Here is a 20,823-nt window from a genome sequence, read left to right as displayed (position 1 = left end):
TTCTGGACCCACTAAACATCTATTCCAAGTTCAAGCCCTATGATGTCTAGCTTAGAGCCACCTAACCTCCTCTAAATAAGGGTTGGAATTATTTCCCTTGAATCATTTACCTTGCACTGGCTATACGGAAACCTCTTGGATGACCACCTTGCCTTGCTGGGGAATCATTAAATAAATGAATACCCATTCCTGGCTCTCTTCTCAGAACACACAGGTAGAGATGCAGAATCAGCCCCACTGCCCATCAAACCCACCACCATTCTGGAGGTAAGGTCCCCTGAGTGGAAGTGAGGTTCTTCACACAGCCTGTGTTCAAAGTCATAGCACCCCTTCCTGTTGAGCTTTTAGGTCACTAGAGTCTTTTATGATTAATAACACTGGAAATTTCTTTTTTGCCTGGCTGGCCCCAGGTGGCTCCCTGTGTGGTAATACTGGGGTATGAATTACACATAGATACGTCTGTATGTCTGTCTATCATCTATCTATCTATCTATCTATCTATCGATCTATGTTATATATATATATATATGCATATTAGAAAGGAAAATAAGTCATGAATACTGCATCTACATAGGTAAAGGAAAATCTATTTACTGCATCTCTCTCTCCCTCCCTCCATGCCTATGAGGAGGTGGGACAAATCACATTTCACCCTTACCTCTATGACACACTTCACTTTGTCCCCCAGGCAGGGAATTCCTTCTGTGTCCTTCATACTGATGATTGTGAATGGCAGAGATTTAAGTACAGAAGCCGCTCTCATAAATGCGAGACAGAAGGTTTCATTTTCTCTAAACTCATAATTTTCAGCCAGTACCTCAAAGGCATCCTGAAGAATAAAACCAGGTGAGCAAAACACAGTCTGTTTCCCAGCCCCCAAGTCAGTGGTCACTTGCAAATGCCTCTTGCTCTCCATTAAGTATTAGAAAACCTCCTATTCTCTCGAAGATCGGGCAGGCTTGGGTCTCCTGTACCTTTGCCCCCATCCCCTGTTGGATGAGCAGAGTTGAACTGAAAAGAAAGGCCACAGAGTGCTTTGTAAGGAAACTCTGCGTTCACCGGCATTCTATTCAGGAGAGATTTAACTAAAAACTGATTTCACCCTCGCCGCACCTTCCTAGTTGTTATTTGGCACTATCTTTGGTGACTTTTCCATTAGCCTGTGTACGGGATTCTGCCTTGATCACTGAGAAGCCCAATCTCTGGGCTTGGATGTGAACACAGCACTTAGTACAAGCTTGTAGAATGAGTGGGTTTAATCACAAGTGGCACAAAGCCACAGCCAGGGTTATTTAAGGTAGGGATCGTTTTCATTTCTGGCGGAGGAGGAAGTAGCTGCAGCTGTGCGGAATCGTGCTAAATGTGTCCAGTAGCTGCAATTTCCTGGTCTTCCTTGCACACGTGGGGCTTGAAGTCTCAAAAGGAGAAGTTTTGTATTTGATATACTAATGCATATTGTATCCATCTGACTATTGACTCTAGGCTGGAGGACAAGCTGTTGGGGCTTGTTAGAGTCATTTGAAACATAATTGTTGAACTTCAGGGCGGAATGGGGCTTTAGAGTTGACCTAGTTAATTTCTTACTGAGCCGATAAGGAATGGGCTCAGAGAGAGGCATTAACTTGCTCAAGCTAATGAATATCAGAGAGGCTGAATCTAGGGCTGCTGATTTTCAATCTTCTGGTTTTCCAGCAAAAGCTATTTATTCACAATTGCTATTTCTGTAATTTGCTTTTACTATGTAGTGGACTAATTACAATCCATATCCGGTTTTTCAGAATATTTGCCTGTGTTGCATGTTGTGTCCATTAATGACAGCTCCCAATAAATAGTGACCTATCATATCTAAAGAACGTGCTCGAAATATATTTGTCTACTTCCATGACAGAAAGAGGAACCAGAGGTCAGCTTAGAGGAGTGGGGAAGAGTGGGGAAAACTTTCCTAGATTTTCAGGAAACTTCATAGTCTAATTTGGAGATCCATGGAAACAAGCTCTCCATTTGCTCTACCTGTTGTTGTAAAGCCCCATTACCGTGAATATGTGGTTACAGTTGTTTAAAGTGGTTCGTCTCTGACACGCGTACTGAGAGATCTTTTTTACAGCAGGCGGTAGAGTGTTCTGAGAGCCTGGGCTGGGGCTGGCTGAACAGTCTGTTCTCACCTAAACAAATGCATAAGCATCCATTTTTAATAACAAGTGATAGTAATAATAATAGATACGTATGAAGAAAACATTGGAGGCAGTTTGATGCTAGTTATCTCCAGAAAGAGAATAAAATTATACGTCTCTAATATTTGAATTTGCTATAATTAACATGCATTACTTTTTGCAATCAGAGAAAACAACATGAAAAAGAACCACCAATTCAATATCATTTTCCTTTTCTGTGAACTTATGTAGTCCATTGGTGAAGGATTTGGAATTAAGAGCTTAATTTTCTTTCTTTTTTTTTTTTTGGCCTTTTGCCTTTTCTAGGGCCACTCCCGTGGCATATGGAGATTCCCAGGCTAGGGGTCTAATCGGAGCTGTAGCTGCCAGCCTACGCCAGAGCTGCAGCAACCCGAGATCCAAGCCACGTCTGCGACCTACACCACAGCTCATGGCAACGCCGGATCCTTAACCCACTGAGCAAGCCCAGGGATCGAACCCACAACCTCATGGTTCCTAGTCGGATTCATTAACCACTGAGCCACAACGGGAACTCCTCTGTACTTTTAAATTGAGGTATAGTTAATTGACAATGTGGTGTTAGTTTCAAATGTACAGAAAAGCGATTCAATTATACACACCCATATTTATATATGTATTAGTTTTCAGATTCTTTTCCATTATGGGTCATTACAAGATATTGATAGAGTTCCCTGTGCTATATAGTAGGTCCTTGTTGATTATTCATTTTATATATAGTAGTGTGTATATGTTAATCCCAAACTCCTAATTTCTCTCTCCCATCCCTATTTTTTTTCTGTATAAACAATCACAGTAAGAAAAAAATAGGAACCACCTATTTTCTGGCTGATAGAACATCAGGACTTCAATATATTGAAATATTTGTGTACAGACTTATTCATAAAGAAAGTTACCATTTATGAAGTACATATTTAGATCAGGCTCTGAATTAAGCACTTTCTGTGTATGTGCTTCTAATCCTCATAACCATCTTACAAGATAGGCAGGTGCTATTGTTCTCATAGTATAGAGGAAGAAACCAAAGCTCAGAGAAGCTGAGTGACTTACTCAAGGTCACACAGGGAGTAAGTAGAGAACCTGGGGTTTAACCCAGGATGGTTGATTCTACAGCCCATGTTCTTAATCATCAAGCAAAGGGCAATGAAAATCACAACCATGACACTTACAACGAGCTGGTGTTTTCCTGTCATCTCCACGGGCTTTCCTGCTCCCATACTTTCTATCAGCCAGGAGACGTCAAGGAGTGTTAGCTGTGAGCTGGCTCTTATTTTCTGTGCCTGAAGCCACTCCAGAACCTCTGAACCAGAGTTGTTTTCTGCCACAATGTGGGTGACAGAATCACTGCAGAATGCAAGACAAAGTTACCAGGGGAAGGCACTTTGAAAATGAGAAGATCTTGAGTTCCTGCTGTGGCTCCGTGGAAACGAAACTGATGAGTATCCAAGAGGATGCAGGTTCCATCCCCAAACTCGCTCAATGGGTTAAGGATATGGCATTGCTGTGAGCTGTGGCGTAGGTTGCAGATGCAACTCAGATCTGGCATTGCTGTGGCTGGCAGCTACAGCTCCGATTTGACTTCTAGCCTGGGAACTTCCATATGCCATGGGTGCTGCCCTAAAAAAGAAAGAAAGAAAAAGAAAAAAGAAAGCTCTCCTCTTTCCCTGAGGAGTTCAGAGCATTCCATCCAATGGAGAAAGATGCACAGTAGATCTGACCACAGGCACAGAGAACTTAGGACTCCACGCAAGGGGGTTCTATTTCAATTAGTGTGGCAACAGCAGTCTACGTTATGTATCAGATACAAGAAAACACTCGGAAGGTTGTGGTGTCACTGGAAAACCAAGGTCTAGAGAGGAGGGAAGATGAAATCATTCTTAAATTAGCACCTTGCACACTGCCTGAGACTTTGAGGTGCCACTTCATTTTTATTTGCAGAGGGCTTTAGCTCAGTGTCTTTCAAACTTGCTTATGACCCAGAGTTAAAAACACACGTTTCACCGTGACCCCAAATAGAGATAGATGTAGATGCAGATATGCTTATAACATCCCACTAAATTAACCTCACAGCCCATTAATAGGTAGTGACCAGCCTTGGAGAAATACTGCTTTATGTGTACATCAAAGCATGTGATGGAAGATCCTGTTATCTTTTCTCTAATGAGTACTGAGCACTCACCCTGTTTGAGCATCATCTGAGCACTCTTATATACATCATCTCATGTAATACATAGCTTCCGAAGTAAATGTTATACCAGTCACACTTCAAAAATGAGGAAACTGGGAGTTCCTGTGTGGCTCAGCAGATTAAGAAGCCGACGAGTATCCATGAGGATGTGGATTCCATCCTTGGCCTCGCTCAGTGGGTTAAGGATCTGGTGCGGCCACAAGTTGCAGCATAGGTCACAGATGCAGCTCAGGTCTGGCATTGCTGCGGCTGTGGTGTAGGCCAGCAGTTGCAGCTCCGACTTAAGCCCTAGCCTGGGAACTTGCATGTGCCCCAAGTGCGGCCCTAAAAAGAATAAAAGAGGAAATTGAAGAACAGAGAGGTTAAGACATCCTGAAGGTCACACAGCTGGTAAATGATATTTATCCTTTTGATTGTCTTTTCTGGGTCAAGCATGTTATTTCTGGTTTTTAACAAGGTTTCACAGTCAGCGTCATCTTTGGAACCAGTCATTTTTAAGGCTCCTTCAGTTCAAATAGTCTATGGATCTGGGAAATAGCAACAGCAAATAGTGTATATAGGCATCTAAGAGAAAAATGGAATTAGTTTCTCTTTCCCACTTCTTGTGCTTGACTTCTTTTTTTCTTCTTCTCCTTTTCTTGATTGACTCTTGGATTATTTTTTGTCTCATTGTTATATCCACAGCCCTAGGTTCCTTGTGGTGGTGATGGGAAGCAGTTAGTTACCAAAGAAGAAAAGGGAAGTTTCTGGGCATCAGCATCATATGTGAAACAGACAGCTAACATTTTGTTATGATAGGACGTGAGCCAGGGACAAGATCTGCAAGTAGAGTATGAAGAAGGAAAAGAATTTGGTGTGGGTTGCGAGAGGTGGATGGCTTTGTAGAAAAGCGGGCTCTGGCCCCAGTCTTGATGGAAAGGAGAGACAGGTGTCTGGAAGGCAGGACTTTGGGTCCTCCTGGAAGAAAAGTTTCAGAGGACAGAGGAAAGGAAGGACGTTGGCCTGAACTGGAGTGAAGAATTCATGTTGGGAAGTGGTTGTAGATGCAGCTGAGTCAGTGGGGGCAACCGCACTATAGACAGTCTTTGAAGCCTGGTTGAGGAAGTTGGATCTGGGGTTTTGGAGCCACTGGCAGCTTTTACGAGCAGGACATTGATGGCATTGCTATACACACACACACACACACACACACACACACACATATATATACACATACATATATATATATACACATACATATATATATATATATTTTTTTTTTTTTGGTCTTTTTGCCATTTTCTTGGGCCGCTCCTGTGGCATATGGAGGTTCCCAGGCTAGGGGATCTTATCGGAGCTGTAGCCACTGGCCTACATCAAGAGCCACAGCAACACGGGATCCAAGCCGAGTCTGCGACCCACACCACAGCTCAGGGCAATGCTGGATCCTTAACCCACTGAGCCAGGCCAGGGATCGAACCGCAACCTTATGGTTCTTCATTGGATTCGTTAACCACTGAGCCATGACGGGAACTCCGGCATTGCTATATGTTATTTAAAGAGACTAATCTGGTACATATAATGATTTGGAGAGGGGAGTTATGGAATGAGGAGGGTTGAGGAGGGTTGGGAGCTCCTTTAGCGGATAAATCATTGAACCAGATATAAGATGATTTTTAACCTCAGCCTGGTTCCTGCAGTGCTAGAAAGGAAGGCAAAGGAGACTTTATGATGGACAGCTGGCATTAGCTCACCTATAACAGGTGAAGTGGAGAATAGAGTCAAATATTACTCCTGCCTATCTATCACAGTCAAGCGTCATCATTTGTGGTAGAAATAGGGATGCAGGAAGGTGCAACTCTTTGGGGCAAGGGGGTGGGGAGCGGAGGAATTGAAGTTTATTTCAGGCATGCTGCATTGGAAGGATGGCTAGAGATCCAGATGAAAATATCTGGCTGATAGTTGGGATCGGAGGCTGGCACTGGGAGAGAGGTGAGGGCTGGAGATCAGAGCTGAGACCATCTGGAAGGCAGGATGGGCAGCACGCCCAGGCAGAAGTAAGTCAGGGTAAGACAGCCTTTGGCAAGGGCTGAGAGGAGACGGCTAGCTGGGTCTTCCCTGTTGTATGCCCACATAATTCCAAAGATTATTTATGGTAAACTTATTGGAAGCTTGTTGTGTTTTCTTTGTTGAAGACACAACAAAAGAATTAGCAGTGTTACATAGTCATTACTATCCCTTCTGTATTTCTGCCCTTTGAAAGGAAACTTTATTACTATATTACTATCGTTATATAACATTTATTGTTATTATTATTATAAACAGGGTTTTGTCTAAACCTCAGAGGGAGGAGGGTGTGCTGAGCAGGAGCTCTGGGACTCGGCTTCCAAATTAAAGCCCCTCGCCATCCACTCTTGCGCCCCACTGCATCCCCCCGCCCCAGTACCTCTTCACTTGGGATTTCCTGGGACAGTGTGGGGATGTCTGAGCTCACCTGTTGGGTGAGGACCACATGCATCTCTTACAGAAGTCACAGAAGCCTGTTCGTGCACATAGGCTATACATCCTATGAAAGGAAAATCCTGACTGAAACTTCCAATCCCTGCTCATTAAGCAACTGGCAAACCAAAGAAAACAACAGCAACGATAATAAAGCCATACAAAAAGAAAAAAAAAATCAAACAAAACCTCTCCTGCCATTCACCCGGTGCTACTTAAGAGTTCAGTATGACGTGTACTTACAAGGTAAGAGATTGAAAGTCAGCATTAGAAACTTCAGCATCAGCACAGTACAACCATATCTTGGAGATACCGTGGGTTTGGTTCCCAATCACAATAAAGCCTTTGCTCGCCTTCAGTTCTGAGCCCTTAGCAGACAGTATTCCCCAAGGAGGGTCACCACCTCTAGCCTGTTTTGCTGCCGATATTGTATTGCTGTGTCATGGCAGCTGTGTGCTGGTATAGCGGTTCTCTCTGCCCTGTTGATACTCCAATATAAACACTGATAATATTAGAATATTAGTATGTGCCAGAACCACGGTGGGCACATTTCATACAATACCTCATTTAAGTGTCAGTAACACAATGACAGGTATGATTATCCCCGTTTAAAAGTAAGAGAGCTTAGGTAGAGACATTAAAAATCACCCAGCTACTAATCAGTGGAGCAGGGATTTAATCTGATGTCTGTTGTAACCCCAAACCTGTGTGCTGGACCCCAGTGACCAACCCCTCTGTGATGTTGGCTTATCCCATGGCTGCGGCGAGAGTGTCCCTTTCCTCAGAAAGAATAACATCTGAATGGGTATGACTGCTGTCATTACCATCACCCTGAAGATTCTCTCCAAAGAGCACAAAGAGAGATGGAATGACACTTCCTGTACAACACTATTAGACACACTCTCCCTGCTGAGCCATGTAGAATTCACGTTGTGATGTTTTAGGTCCAATGTACATGGGCTACCATAAGGACTGTCCCAGAAAGTCTGAAAGAAGAGTTGCCATAGCTACACACCAAGATGGAGAGTTCACAGGAGGCTGTCAGGCTCCCTAAGTTCTGTGTTTTGCCTAAAGTATAGAGGAATATAGGATGAGCCCCAGGGCTCCTCTTCCAAATTCAGCTCCCTCACCATCCACAGTTATCGTCCCTGTTCCTCTACCACCATCTCTTCACCTAGAGTATGACAGAGACATCCAGAGTGCCTGGGGAGGAGTTCCCATTATGGTGCAGTGGAAACAAATCTGACTAGGAACTATGCGGTTGCAAGTTTGATTCCTGGCTTAGCTCAGTGGGTGAAGGATCCAGTCTTGTCATGAGCTGTGGTATAGGTTCCAGACATGGCTCGGATCCAACATTGCTATGGTTGTGGTGTAGGCAAGCAGCTGTAGCTCTGATTCGACCCCTAGCCTGGAAACCTCCATATGCTATGGGTTCAGCTCTAAAAAAAAAAAAAACAAAAACAAAACCAACAAAGCAGAATGCCTAGGGAGGTGCCATAAAACAATTAAGAAACAATTAAATATTGGTATATATAAAAGAAAAAGAAATACTTCAGACTACTAGCAAGAATAACTATGTGTATGCATGGGCCCACACGCGTGTGTGTACACGCGCACATGCACACATGTATATTCTTATTCAATTCCTGCAAGAGACTTATGAGGTGGGCAATAAAGTTAGTATAATTTCAGATGAGAAAGCCAAGGCCTTTAGAGGTTACATGAAGCCAAGATTCAAACCCAGGTGTGCATGACTCAAGCAATCTCTTAACGTCTACTAGACTGTGGTTAGACCCCTGCATGAGGTTTTGTTTTAAGCATTTTTCTATATTTCCCCACTTTCAGTCTTGAACCATCTATCATCACTTTTTTACTTCAGGGAAAAAATACACACGGATGTCATTTTCAAGGGAAAATAAACCTGGGGCTGGGGTTGAGGTAGTCTCTGTCCTGCCCTGGACTTTCTTCTTATGATAAAAGGTGGCAGCAAGCCTCAGGCAGCTGCCCTTAACCTCTTCTAAAGACCCTAAGGCACTCTGGCTGCTCCTGAAATATTGGTGGATTCGGTTCTTTAAGTGCACTCAGTTTCTTAGTCAAGATCAATTAACAGTGCCTTGAGAGTTCCTGTTGTGGCTCAGCGGAAAAAATCCAACTAGGAACCATGAGGTTTCGGGTTCAATCCCTGGCCTTGCTCAGTGGGGTAAAGATCCGGTGTTGCCATGAGCTGTGGTGCAGGTCGCAGACTCAGCTTGGATCTGTCATTGCTGTGGCTGTGGCATAGGCTGGCAGCTATAGCTCCGATTAGACCCCTAGCCTGGGAACCTCCGTATGCTGTGGGTGTGGCCCTAAAAAGACAAAAACAAAACAAAACAAAAGCCTTGGACTAGGTTTGGGAGGGTGTGAATCCATTATAGGGATTCTGAACTAGGATTTGTCCCTCAGTTTCCTACAGGGAAAAACATGCAGGGTCTTCTTCAATCAGTGCTGAACTGAAACATAGTTGACTTGGTCCTTGATGTCCCTGAGGGAAGGGGCAAACGTCATGATCTGCATGATTATAGTCATGCCCAGTGCCCAACTCACAGCCAGATTCACAGTAATGGTCAATAGGGAGACCCCGGCAGAATGAAGAAACCCAACAGATTAATCCATAGCTCTAAAGGCATGTTTCTAAAAGTCTAGCATCTACCAGGGATACTCAGTCCCTGGCTGAAGCAGTTACCAGCCCTGTCAATAAAAGGGAAGGGGGGAGTTCCCGTTGTGGCACAGTGGAAATGAATCCGACTAGTAACCATGAGGTTTCGGGTTCACTTCCTGGACTCAGTCAGTGGGTTAAAGATCTGGCACTGCTGTGAGTTGTAGTGTAGGTTGAAGATGAAACTCAGATCTGACGTTGCTGTGGCTGTGGTGTAAGCCGGCAGCTGTAGCTCCGATTTGACCCCTAGCCTGGGAACATCCATATGCCGCAGGTGTGGCCCTAAAAAGCAAAAAAAAAAAAAAGAGAAAACAGTCTCTAATTCTCCCTGGAGATTCCTCATATTTCAAAGCCACCCCAGAGCCCAAGAACTACACTTTGTGAAGCAGCGCTGCTGAGAAAGATCACTCTTTCCCTGCCCCAGCTTGGATTCGATCCCCACACTGGACTTGAGGCTCAGTTACAGCAATGTTTCTCCACATGGTACTACTTACTGAGCTACAGGTATATGAGGTAATTTTAGGGAGAACACAATCAAACACTTTAAAAGTTTATGTTTATTTATATTTATATTTTAAAATTATGCATCTCGAACCCATTGTTTTGACAGATGTTATTCCTTAGGACAAAGCTAATTTTACAATGATTACAATGATTACAACGATTCAGCTTTGGGGCAATTCAAATAAACGCATTAAGTATGTAATAACACACGTGGTAAAAAGAAATGATAAGAATTATGAATGTGGCCTGCAGAGGTCCAGAAAGCTCCAAATTGAGAAATAAACTCATATATCTTTCTTCTTCTTCTTCTTCTTCTTTTTTTTTTTTTTTTTTAACCTTTCCACATTCACCTTCAGCATATGGAAGTTCCTGGGCTAGGGGTTGAATGCTGCGTCTTGTCTGCAACCCACACCACAGCCATCCTTCTTTGCAGGGAGCCAAACTAACACCCCAGTCTGACCTCCCTAATCCTGCTTTTTTCTTTGTCTTTAAACCTGTTTTGTCTTTTTTCTTTGTCTTTAAATCTGTTTTCTTTCCCTGGAGAGGGCATTCATGATTCTTCCCACCTGACAGAGGACTTATTTTGTAAACAATGATTTTAAATAGCTATTTACAGTTAGACCGAGATGTTTACGGTTTAAAAATCTTCCTGCCAATTTCCCTAGCAACCAATCTGTTTCAGAATCCCTGACACAGAAAAATCAAAGTTGTTTTATTTGATTTTATCCCACACTTTTACGAGCACCAGTAAAGACAGTTTTCTATTTCCAGTTCTTGATATACTTAATATCAAGAGAGTCTTGCCTTGATTTTTTTTGTACCTCATTAAATGAGACTATGAGCATTTTCATTAATTTAAAATTGATACATTTTGAAAATAATCTGAACCAGAGCAGGACTAGAGTTTACACTGCATGCTCTTGAACTTATAAAAATAGTATTCATTACTTTGCTGATCACAGTGGTAACACTGATGCATTGTAGAAAAAAATGCAGAGACAAAAACTGCTCTTGGTAATCATAAGTTCCTTTTGTTCGTTTCATATTCACCAGATAAATCACTGTTTGAGAAAATATTTCCTGAGGCCTACTCCATGTAAGAAGACAGTCAAAGGTCGAAAGATGAGGTCTACGTAATGGCCCCAGTGATGCCCTTGCCCTCATGGGGCATAACTGGATGAGATGAGCAGCAAAGCCAGCCAAGTGGACGAGCTGGGGGCCAACTCCAGGCCATGGATCACACCTGTGACCAGGGACAAAGTTCCCTCCTCTAGGTAGGCTCAGGGGTCTTAGCCGTTAGATGCAGAGAGATGTAGGGAGAAGGCACTCAAGGTTGGGAGAAAAAGAGTGAGGAGAAAACATGAGAAACCAATGAACATGTGTTTGGACACTGGATCTGGAAGGGGTACCAGGTGGGCCAGTTCAGCATCGTATTTTCTAGAGCAGGTAACGCATCTCTTTCATCTGGTGTTCAGTTTTTTTTTTGCAAACAAAGACTTTTAATATTTTTATCTCAGATGCCACAAATTTGAAGTGATAAGACATTGTCAAAGATAAACAAACCTGGACACTAGCCAAAGCAAGAAGAATAGATTTGATTTGGTAATAACTATTGCAATAGGGAAGCCGGTCCAGCATGAATAGAACTCAGCTTTGAGGGAACAGAAGGCAGGGGACCTTTTAAAGGCTGGAGTGTGCTAAGGCAAAGGCACATAGGGGCATTAAGAAGGTTGGAGTGGGTGACTTGGCCATCTGGATCTGCCCATTGCTGCGTATTCAGAAGAGAAACACTTCTAGAAACTTAGTGACAAGGAGGCGGTGGTGAAAGAGCAAAGGGCCCCACTGAAGTTAGGCCCTTCCCTAACGTCCCCACAGACACCAGAAGTGAGAGTGATGTCCCTGGATGTTTGTTCTCAGGTCCTTGAGAACACAGTTCTGGGTGGTTGGAAGATTTACCACCCAGAGAAAGGATTTATAATGGAAGGTTTCCAAAGCAACTGTCTGGCCCAGGGATCTATTTGCCTATTGCCAGGTTTTGGCTGGAAGAAATAGTAAGTTCTCCTGGCAGCCTAGAGCTTTCTCAGGCAGGCATTTTAAGGGGATGAGGGAGTTATAGGGGCATGGCCTTAAGTTGCTAGAAGCCATGATAGAGTTTGGTCAAGGAGGGTCTTTATCAACATTCAGGTGGGAGTTCCCACTGCAGCCCACCAGAAATGAATCTGACTCGTATCCATGAGGATGGATCCCTGGCCTCGCTTAGTGGGTCAGGGATCCAGTGCTGCCATGAGCCGTGGTATAGGTTGCAGATGCAGCTGAGATCCCAAGTTGCTCTGGCTTCAGTGTAGACTGGCGACTACAGCTCTGATTCGACCCCTAGCCTGGGAACTTCCATATACCAAGGGCGCAGCCCTCAAAAGCAAAAAAAGAAAAGAAAATTCAGGTAAAAAAACATGCTTCTTTGGGACTTTGAGGAAAATAGTTTTAGGATAATGAATGAGGTAGAAGACACAATTCAAAAGTCACATAATGAATGGATGGAAACTACAGGCAGATAGGTTAGATATAGCTAAACCAAAACGACACAGAAAGCTGGAAGTAAAGGTTGGGTAGGAAAATGCTAATTTAATTTTTTTAAAAAAAGGAAGACTAGTACATACTTGGAAAATACATTATGCTTTGTTTTCATACTAGGAGACAATAAGGGCACTCTTCCTGACTCCCTTGTCTGATTGTAAACTCTTTGCTTGCAGGGTTCTAGTTTTCTTCTATTTTGTGTCTCCAGAACCTGACAACTCTTGTGCAGAGTGGGTAATAACAGGATCCTTTATTTGTGATGCCAGGATGGTCTACCTTGCTTTCATCAAAAACAAGGCCTTCCAAGGGCACACCTGGAGACAAATGACGGAAGTCCAGGCAGGGCAAAATTATCACGTGACGCGCTTTTACTGCTTGAACAGGGGAACTCAGCAAGTATTAAACTGCTGGGTGATGTAGCCCATCAATGATTTAAGTCAAGACAGATGATAGGCTTAGCTAATGTATTCATAGAGGAGGGTTGATGTAGATAAAAATTTTTAAATAGCTTAAATTAAAAATAAAAGAAGAGGAGTTCCTGTCATGGTGCAGTGGAAATGAATCTGACTAGGAACCATGAGGTTGCGGGTTCGACCCCTGGCCTCGCTCAGTGGGTTAAGGATCCAGCATTGCCGTGAGCTGTGGTATAGGTCACAGACGCGGCTTGGATCTGGCATTGCTGGGGCTGTGGTGTAGGCTGGCAGGTGTAGCTCCGATTAGACCCTTAGCCTGGGAACCTCCATATGCTGTGGGTGTGGCCCTAAAAAGACAAAAAAATAAAAATGAAAAAAAAAATAAAAGATGAAAGTGACAAACACTAGATTCAGATCCTTCTCTAGCTTGTCCCAGAGAGGGTGAAGATTATGAGATTGCTCTAAAATGTGGAATATTGGCCATGGAATAAAGTTCAGTAAACTTTTCTTTTCTTTTTTTTTTTTTTTTTTTTGCCTTTTAGGGCCACACCCATGGCATATGGAGGTTCCTAGGCTAGGAGTCAAATCAGAGCTACAGCTGCTGGCCTACACCACAGCCACAGACAGCAACATCAGATCCAAGCCGAGTCCACCACCTACACCATAGCTCAAGGCAATGCCAGATCCTTAACCCACTGATTGAGGCCAGGGATCGAACCCGCAACTTCATGGTTCCTAGTCAGATTCATTTCTGCTGTGCCACAATAGGAACCTTTCAGTAACCTTTTCAAGGAGCGCAAAAATGCCTCAAAGAACTTGACACCTCCTCTGATTTATCGTTTAAGAACCAGCTTCCTACAGTACATGCAATAGCATGTCTTTTGCAATATAACATAAATATTAAGGAAGTCCAACTCAAATATATAGTGCACATGTGCTGGGAAATGAAATAGTTCCAGACAGTTCAATACTTCAGGTACACCATTTCTGAGCTGTATGTTCAGGTCCAGGTAATGTAGGAATCAGATTTTTCCTTAAATCTAATCTTCCTGGCAGCCAAAGAATGTGCTAGAAGCTATGGAGATTACTGTCTATTTTCAGCACATATTTTTTTTTTTAGCTCCTCTTTCTTTGAATCTTTTATACCAAAGGAGAAGTCTAGCCGTTCCTATTGAGAAGGAGCTTTTCTTTTAAAAAACAACTTCCAGGAGTTCTGTTGTGGTGCAGTGGAAGCAAATCTGACTAGAAACCATGAGGACGCAGGTTCGAACCCTGGCCTCCATCAGTGGGTTAAGGATCTGGCATTGCCATGAGCTGTGGTGTAGGGTGCAGATGCAGCTTGGACCTGGCATTGCTTTGGCTGTGTTGTAGGTCAGCAGCTACAGCTCTGATTCGACCCCTAGCCTGGGAACGGAGCCTAAAAGGCAAAAAATCAACCCCCCCCCAAAAAAAACCCCAAAAAAACAACTTCCATTATTTTCATTTTTAAAATATATTCTCATTATAAAAAATCTGGAAAACACAGAACACAAAAGCAACCATAATCTCTCCCTACTACCCCCTTCTCCACACAATAACCACTTTCAACAGGTCAATGGGTTTCCTTCTTATCTTTGTTCTATTTGTTGATATCACTTGACCTAATTCACTTTGTGGGGAGAGAGCCCTTTCCTTTGGGTTTTACCGTAAAGGTCAATAGATCCAGCTAAATTACAAGAAAAGAGCCCCACTTTACATTTGTGTGACTCTTTCGATTTATCCAAGTACATTGGCATCCATCATCACATTTGGGATCACATCAGATAGACTAGATCCTTTATCAGGAAACTAAGGTGGGGGGGGGCGGGTCTTGCCTCATATCACATGGCTGGGAAGGGTCAGAGCCAGAATTCGAGGTCTCTAGATTTCTTATCTAGATATGTTTCCCCTACAATAACTTCCATTGTCCTTTCCAATTAAAGTCTATGTGACTATGTATGGAAATTCCGTTGGAGAGTTAGGACTTCTACTTTCTGTGGTTTATTTTTGTGCCATAAAACACATTTGTACTTAATGTGTCTTCTGAGCAGTCGGCCTGGGAACGTAGCCACTGTCACATCACAGCAGCAGTTGGTTCACTCTGCACCAGCTTCCTCTGTTGCCTGAGCAGCTGTGCTTGGTCCCTGGCAGCAGGCATCTGGGGCACAAACCTGCCTCTTTGGGTCTTTTGTCAAAAGAAGAAACTTGCCTCCTGTCGTCTCTCCAAGTACCTGCCTCAGCCACAATGTGCACATTCGTAGCTGTGCCTGTAACTAAAGTGTCAGCCTTTGCTGAAGTGTGGAGTTTCAACAGAGAGCTGTCTGTGTAAGTGGTACCTTCACCATCTGGCTCTCACCTTCCTATCTGGCTCTTACCAAATTTCTTTACCACAAAAAGCAGTTCCATATTTGCAAAATCTTTTAGTTTCTTCTTTTTCAATTTCCTTTTTTTTCATTTCAGTTTTTAGCCAATTTACCTGTGCCATTTCTCCCCCCCTCAGTTCTAATACCTTATGTGAGTCTGTAAAATTAGGCAGACCCAACAATTAGGTGACATCTATGATTTCATGAAAGGGACATTAACCTCAAAATCTCATCAAGGTTTTTAAGTTTAATATCCTTGAAGAAATAGGGGTTAAAAAGAAAAAAAGAGATGGGAGGTCGGGGGGGTTGGAAGGAGACCATATAAAGAGAAACCAGATGGAAGAAAGACCATGGGAGACACTGGAATTTCTAAATGGAGCATTTCAGTTAAAAAAAAAAAAAAGAAAGAAAGAAAAGAGAGAGAGAGAGATTTCTGTCAGATTGACCTTCATATGAATTATAGGTATTATGAGAATTATCATATCTGATTATTGATTTTTGACATGTTTCTCCAGCAATTTGAAAGTGACACTTCATCAGGAAATGCTTGTCAGTTTTATTTTTAAATGTCAAAGACTATTTTCAAAATAAAAATTTATTGTCACATAAAATTCTTTTAGATTTTCCTGGGGGGAAAAATGTGGTTAGCATATTCCTTGGACAATCAAAACCAACCAGTTGCATTAATCGTCATTCTCTACTCATTACGAGCTCTCTGGCAGTTCTGTTTGAAACTATTTATGCAAAGGTTTGAATACCATTTGTGTGTAGAGTTTGTTTCGTTTTCTCTCCCATCTATTTGAGACCGGTGAAGAGCTTACATAATCGAAAGAGAGCAAGGCTAATGCTAGGATGTGAGTGGGTTTGTAAGGGAACCAGCTTGCTTCAACTGCCTCCTTGTCTGGGCTCTGAGCTCATCACTCTCAGTGTGATGTCCATCCCCCATAGACAGAGCTGGCCCGAATCATTAACCTGCACCCCTCTCTACAAACCCCACTCAGAAAAGCATGATCAAAGCCACATTCAGGTGCCTATGGTGAGCCAGCTACAGTCACTCATCCTAGCCTGTCACAGACACTGCCCACTTTAGCAATGCCAGATGTGCAGCTTAAGGGCCACGAAACCACACCATTCTTTCTGCCTCAAGCAGCAAACAGTTTCTGATTGAACTCAGTGATGCCTTTGTTTAACTTGGTCCAGAACAAACCTGAGTGGTTTCAGCATCAAACTTTCCTACTAGATTACTGTGTATCAACCCTACATACCTCATCTTGTAATAACGAATGGCGAAAAGAAAAAATCACCTTATTTTTTGGTGCCAACTGGTTCCAATATAACTGTATCAGAACCCCACTCATCTTATTTTTCTGAATTGCTTCCAGTTCGTTCTTTGATTTAATTCCTGTTGTCCTAGTGGGAATATCACCTCTTCTGTATGTGGAAGAAAACATGGATCCCTCGGTTCCAAAGAAGCTGTTCATGAAAGCCCTGCTTATTTGCAAACTGAAATCTGTAATGCCTTACCTGAGCTCATTTTCCACCCTGAATCCTTTCCTTCGGGCCAGCTCCATGAGGAAGGTTCTGCGGGTGGTTCCCATTTTCTTTTCCAAGATGAAGAGGACCAGCTCTCGAAACTTGATGTTATGAGCAGGGGAGGCCATTGAGGCACCCACCTGCCTGGGTCTCTTCTTCCGAGGGCTTGAAGGAACAGTTTGCGGTGGATCCATGGGAAGAGGCTGCTGCTGCCTCTGGTTGTGCCATCAAGGGTTGTCTCCAGAAGTGAGGGAGAGCCTGCCCCTCCTTCATGAAGGGCCCTGATGTCACCTCACCATCTCATCAGGCCCTGCCCTGCTCATGGGTTCCTGCTGAAGATCCATGGGGATTTTCTATTTGTTCAGTTCATTTGTCCAATATGGAGATTATAATGGAAACAGTAAATTAACTGGTGTTTCTTATGCATAATCTCATCAGATCCCCAGAATAAGATGAGGAAGGTAGGGAAGCATCGTTGTTCCCTTATTATTAATTAATCCATTTATTTACTTATTATTACAAATTTGTTTGGACCCCACTTGTCTTTTTGATGTTTTTTGAACCTCCTAGGTCACATGCATTCTTTTTCTCTTAAAGAGAAGCACTGCAATACATTGGATTTCTATAGGTTGCATGGGTGTTATATGTTTTGGGTGGTTGTTGTTTTGATTTTACATAAATGTTATTGTTATATTTCTTATTCTGTTGATCATCTTTTTTTTTTTCACTCAGAACTATGTTTTCAGATCCATTCACACTGCTCCATGATCTAATCTCATGCCCCTAATTGCTCCATCGTATTTCATGGAGGGCATTTTTTGTTATGAGGGTGCATTTTATAAGTGTGGAAACAAAGTCTCAATGAACTCAAGATCACAGAATAAGGGGTAGAACCAGATCTTGATTTAAGTCTTGCTTCCAAATGCTATATCTATCTCAGCTTTTTCAGCAGACTAAGGTTATCTGTGCGGTAGACTAAATAGTCTGTTACATAAGCCTAAAAGCAATCTTTTGGGATGAGATGGGATGATCTTTAGGTGAAATTACTCCCATAAAGAGACACTTTCATACCTTTATGTGCAAAATAAAATTAGTGTCTTTCATCAATACATTTTATTGATCTCTTTTCCTGGGCATCTCCTCTGTGGCCATGGCAAGCACCTACAAGCCTTAGCTGACTGAATCCTCACAACACTAGTACCTGTCTGGTAGGTACTAGCATCCCCCCACCTCCGGGGGGGTAACAACTTATGCAAGGTCACAGAGCTAGTCAATGGTCACAAGCAGGAAATGATGGAGCTGGGACTTGAATTTAATCTAATTTAAAACCTGTGCTCTTAACTACCAAGAACTTTTCCTCTCCATGTGTCTTCTCCAACAACAAATCAGAGCTCTGCTCATCCACTTTCCATGTTTGAGACTGTTGCTACCTTCAAAAGTACATGAGCTCCTCTCTACAATACCAGGGAAAAGTGATGTGACAGTTGCCTTCAAGCATCCACGAAGTTGTCAGTGTTGCCCAAGAGAGAAAGATCAAAAATCTTCAGATGGAACTTATAGAGTAATAGATTTTAATGCTGCAGTATCAGCAAGCTAATCAAAAGGGTCAAGTTCTCCTCTCTCCAATCTTGCAGTCTCTCTCTAGTGCCCCCTACTGGGAGGGCCTAACATGGAGCCAGCTGACAGGAGGGATGGGGTTTGCACAGCGCCAGCCCCAACCTCAAAGAACAGATCAATTTAGTGGTTGAGAGACAATAGCCTAATAACCAGACATATATCATTGCATTAAAAAAATTTTTTTCTTTTTTTTAGGGTTGCATCTGCAACATATGGAAGTTCCTGCGCTAGGGATTGAATTGGAGCTGCAGCTGCTGGCCTATGCCAGAGCCGTAGCAAGGCCAGATCTGAGCTACATGTGACCCATGCTGCAGCTTACAACAACCTGGATCCTTAACCCACTGAGCAAGGCCAGGGATTGAACCCGCATCCTCAAGGACGCTATGTCAGGCTCCTTAACCTGCTGAGCCACAATGGGAACTCCACACATTTTTAATTTTTGATAGCAGTCTTTTCAATACTGATGATTCAAAGCAAATTAAATAAGACATTGTTTTATAAAATATTTTTATGATTTAATCACTCTATAAAACATATAGATCTGATTTCAGATCAAACTGGGCTGCTTTTTTTTTTAAACCTTTTTTCCCCCTTTTTTTGCACAACCAGACATAGCTTCATCACACCCTTCAGACATACAACATTAGCCAAGAAAATCTTCTTAGAGGTCTGAGTCTCAAGTCTGCAGGGCTTTTCCTAGAACTCCTAAGGCACCAGAGTAGCAGGCAGCACCCTTTCCTCGGAGATCTGTGTTCCAGCTTCATGGGGACTGCCTGACCCAGACTTCGAGGTTTCAACAATGTCCCCTCTTTGCCTTTGTTCCTATAGCCTTAGGGGTGGGACTGCTTCCTCAGTTGATCTCTCAGAGTTATCTCAGTGTGCTCTTTTTGCTTTGTACCCCTCTGATCCGTTAAATCAATCCCCTGTATTGAATTCTCTTTGTTGAAATACCTAGTGTGCTTTCCTTTCTCCTAACTGGACCCTGACTGACTGATAGATACATTGTCCAGTGAAAGTAAGGGTGTCGGAGTTCCCGTCACGGCTCAGTGGTTAACGAACCCAACTAGGGACCACGAGGTTGCAGGTTCGATCCCTGGTCTTGCTCAGTGGGTTAAGGGTCCGGTGTTGCCGTGAGCTGTGGTGTAGGTCACAGACATGGCTTGGATCCCGTGTTGCTGTGGCTCTGGCGTAGGCCGGTGGCTACAGCTCCACTTAGACCCCTAGCCTGGGAACCTCCATGGGAGTGGCCCTAGAAAAGGCAAAAAGAAAAAAAAAAAAAAAAAGAAAGTGAGAGTGTAGAAGATGGGGACTCACTTGCACGGCTAGAGGCATACTCATTCGAAGGGGAAATTTGTCTCTGAAATGATATTACTGCTGGTCACAGCCCACTGGCCAGAATCAGCCACATAGTTCCACCTAACTGCAGCAGGGCTTGGGAATGCAGGGGAACACATGAGATTAGGGAAAGTGTTCCTGTTCCTGCCATGCCTAGGATCAAACTAAATGCTGGCTGATGGCTGTGGAGACCCACAGTCAAGTAAGTACTGTGGCATCTGCACTAAGCCTGGGGCAGATATCAGGGAGGACCAGAGCCCTGCACTTCCTAGAGGGGAAACTTCAAGAGGAGGACCACACGGGACAGTGGCCAGGCCATCCTGGACCCTTGCTAGGATTCCAAGCTGTGGGTATGGTCCTAGGGACAGGAAGATCTGAGCCCCATGAAACAACTTCATATCAACTGTTCCTTCTTTCAAGCATCATATAGAGGTGAAGCTCCTTTATAAAGTGTCTAAGGGGCTATCCTCAGTTTGGGTCAGATACCCACTCTGCTTCCAGTCTTCTATGCCTCCTTGCCCATAAGAGCACAGGTTATTCTGAGTTGTGATACCCTGATCTCTAGGTGTACATTTTTTTTTTCTTTTTAGGGCCACACCTCCAGCATATGGAAATTCCGGGGTTGGGGTTGAATCAGAGCTGCAGCTGCTGGCCTACACCCCAGCCACAGCAACACAGGTCCTAAGCCTCGTCTGCGACCTACACCACAGCTCACAGCAATGCTGGATCCTTAACCCACTGGGCGAGGCCAGGGATCAAACCCACAACCTCATGGATACTAGTCGGGTTCGTTTCCCCTGCTCTACAAGAGGAACTCCTCTATGTATATTTTCTATTGGACTGTAAGACCTATTGGGGCAGGGAGCAGGGAGGTCATATTAACATCTGCATCCCCAGCACCTAACATAGCTCCTTG

General features: G+C 43.4%; 1 protein-coding gene across 2 annotated transcripts in view; it reads right to left on the bottom strand.

The window, feature by feature from the left end:
- DNTT (DNA nucleotidylexotransferase) overlaps window positions 1–17,244 on the bottom strand; it is a 33,831-nt gene extending 16,587 nt beyond the window's left edge. The window contains exons 1-4 of one of the 2 annotated variants that reach the window (XM_003133156.3): window positions 16,947–17,244; window positions 3,359–3,533; window positions 2,034–2,162; window positions 659–829 (exon numbers count right to left, since the gene is read on the bottom strand). In XM_003133156.3, coding sequence (XP_003133204.1) covers window positions 659–829; window positions 2,034–2,162; window positions 3,359–3,533; window positions 16,947–17,149 — 678 coding nt within the window. In that variant the 5' untranslated portion in view covers window positions 17,150–17,244. The remainder of the gene's footprint in view (window positions 1–658; window positions 830–2,033; window positions 2,163–3,358; window positions 3,534–16,946) is intronic. The other variant, XM_005671364.3, reaches the window with a different exon arrangement.

The sequence above is a fragment of the Sus scrofa genome, chromosome 14, assembly GCF_000003025.6.
Source record: "Sus scrofa isolate TJ Tabasco breed Duroc chromosome 14, Sscrofa11.1, whole genome shotgun sequence".
In the NCBI taxonomy this organism is placed as follows: Eukaryota; Metazoa; Chordata; class Mammalia; order Artiodactyla; family Suidae; genus Sus; species Sus scrofa.
This window is presented reverse-complemented; position numbering and strand designations above follow the sequence as displayed.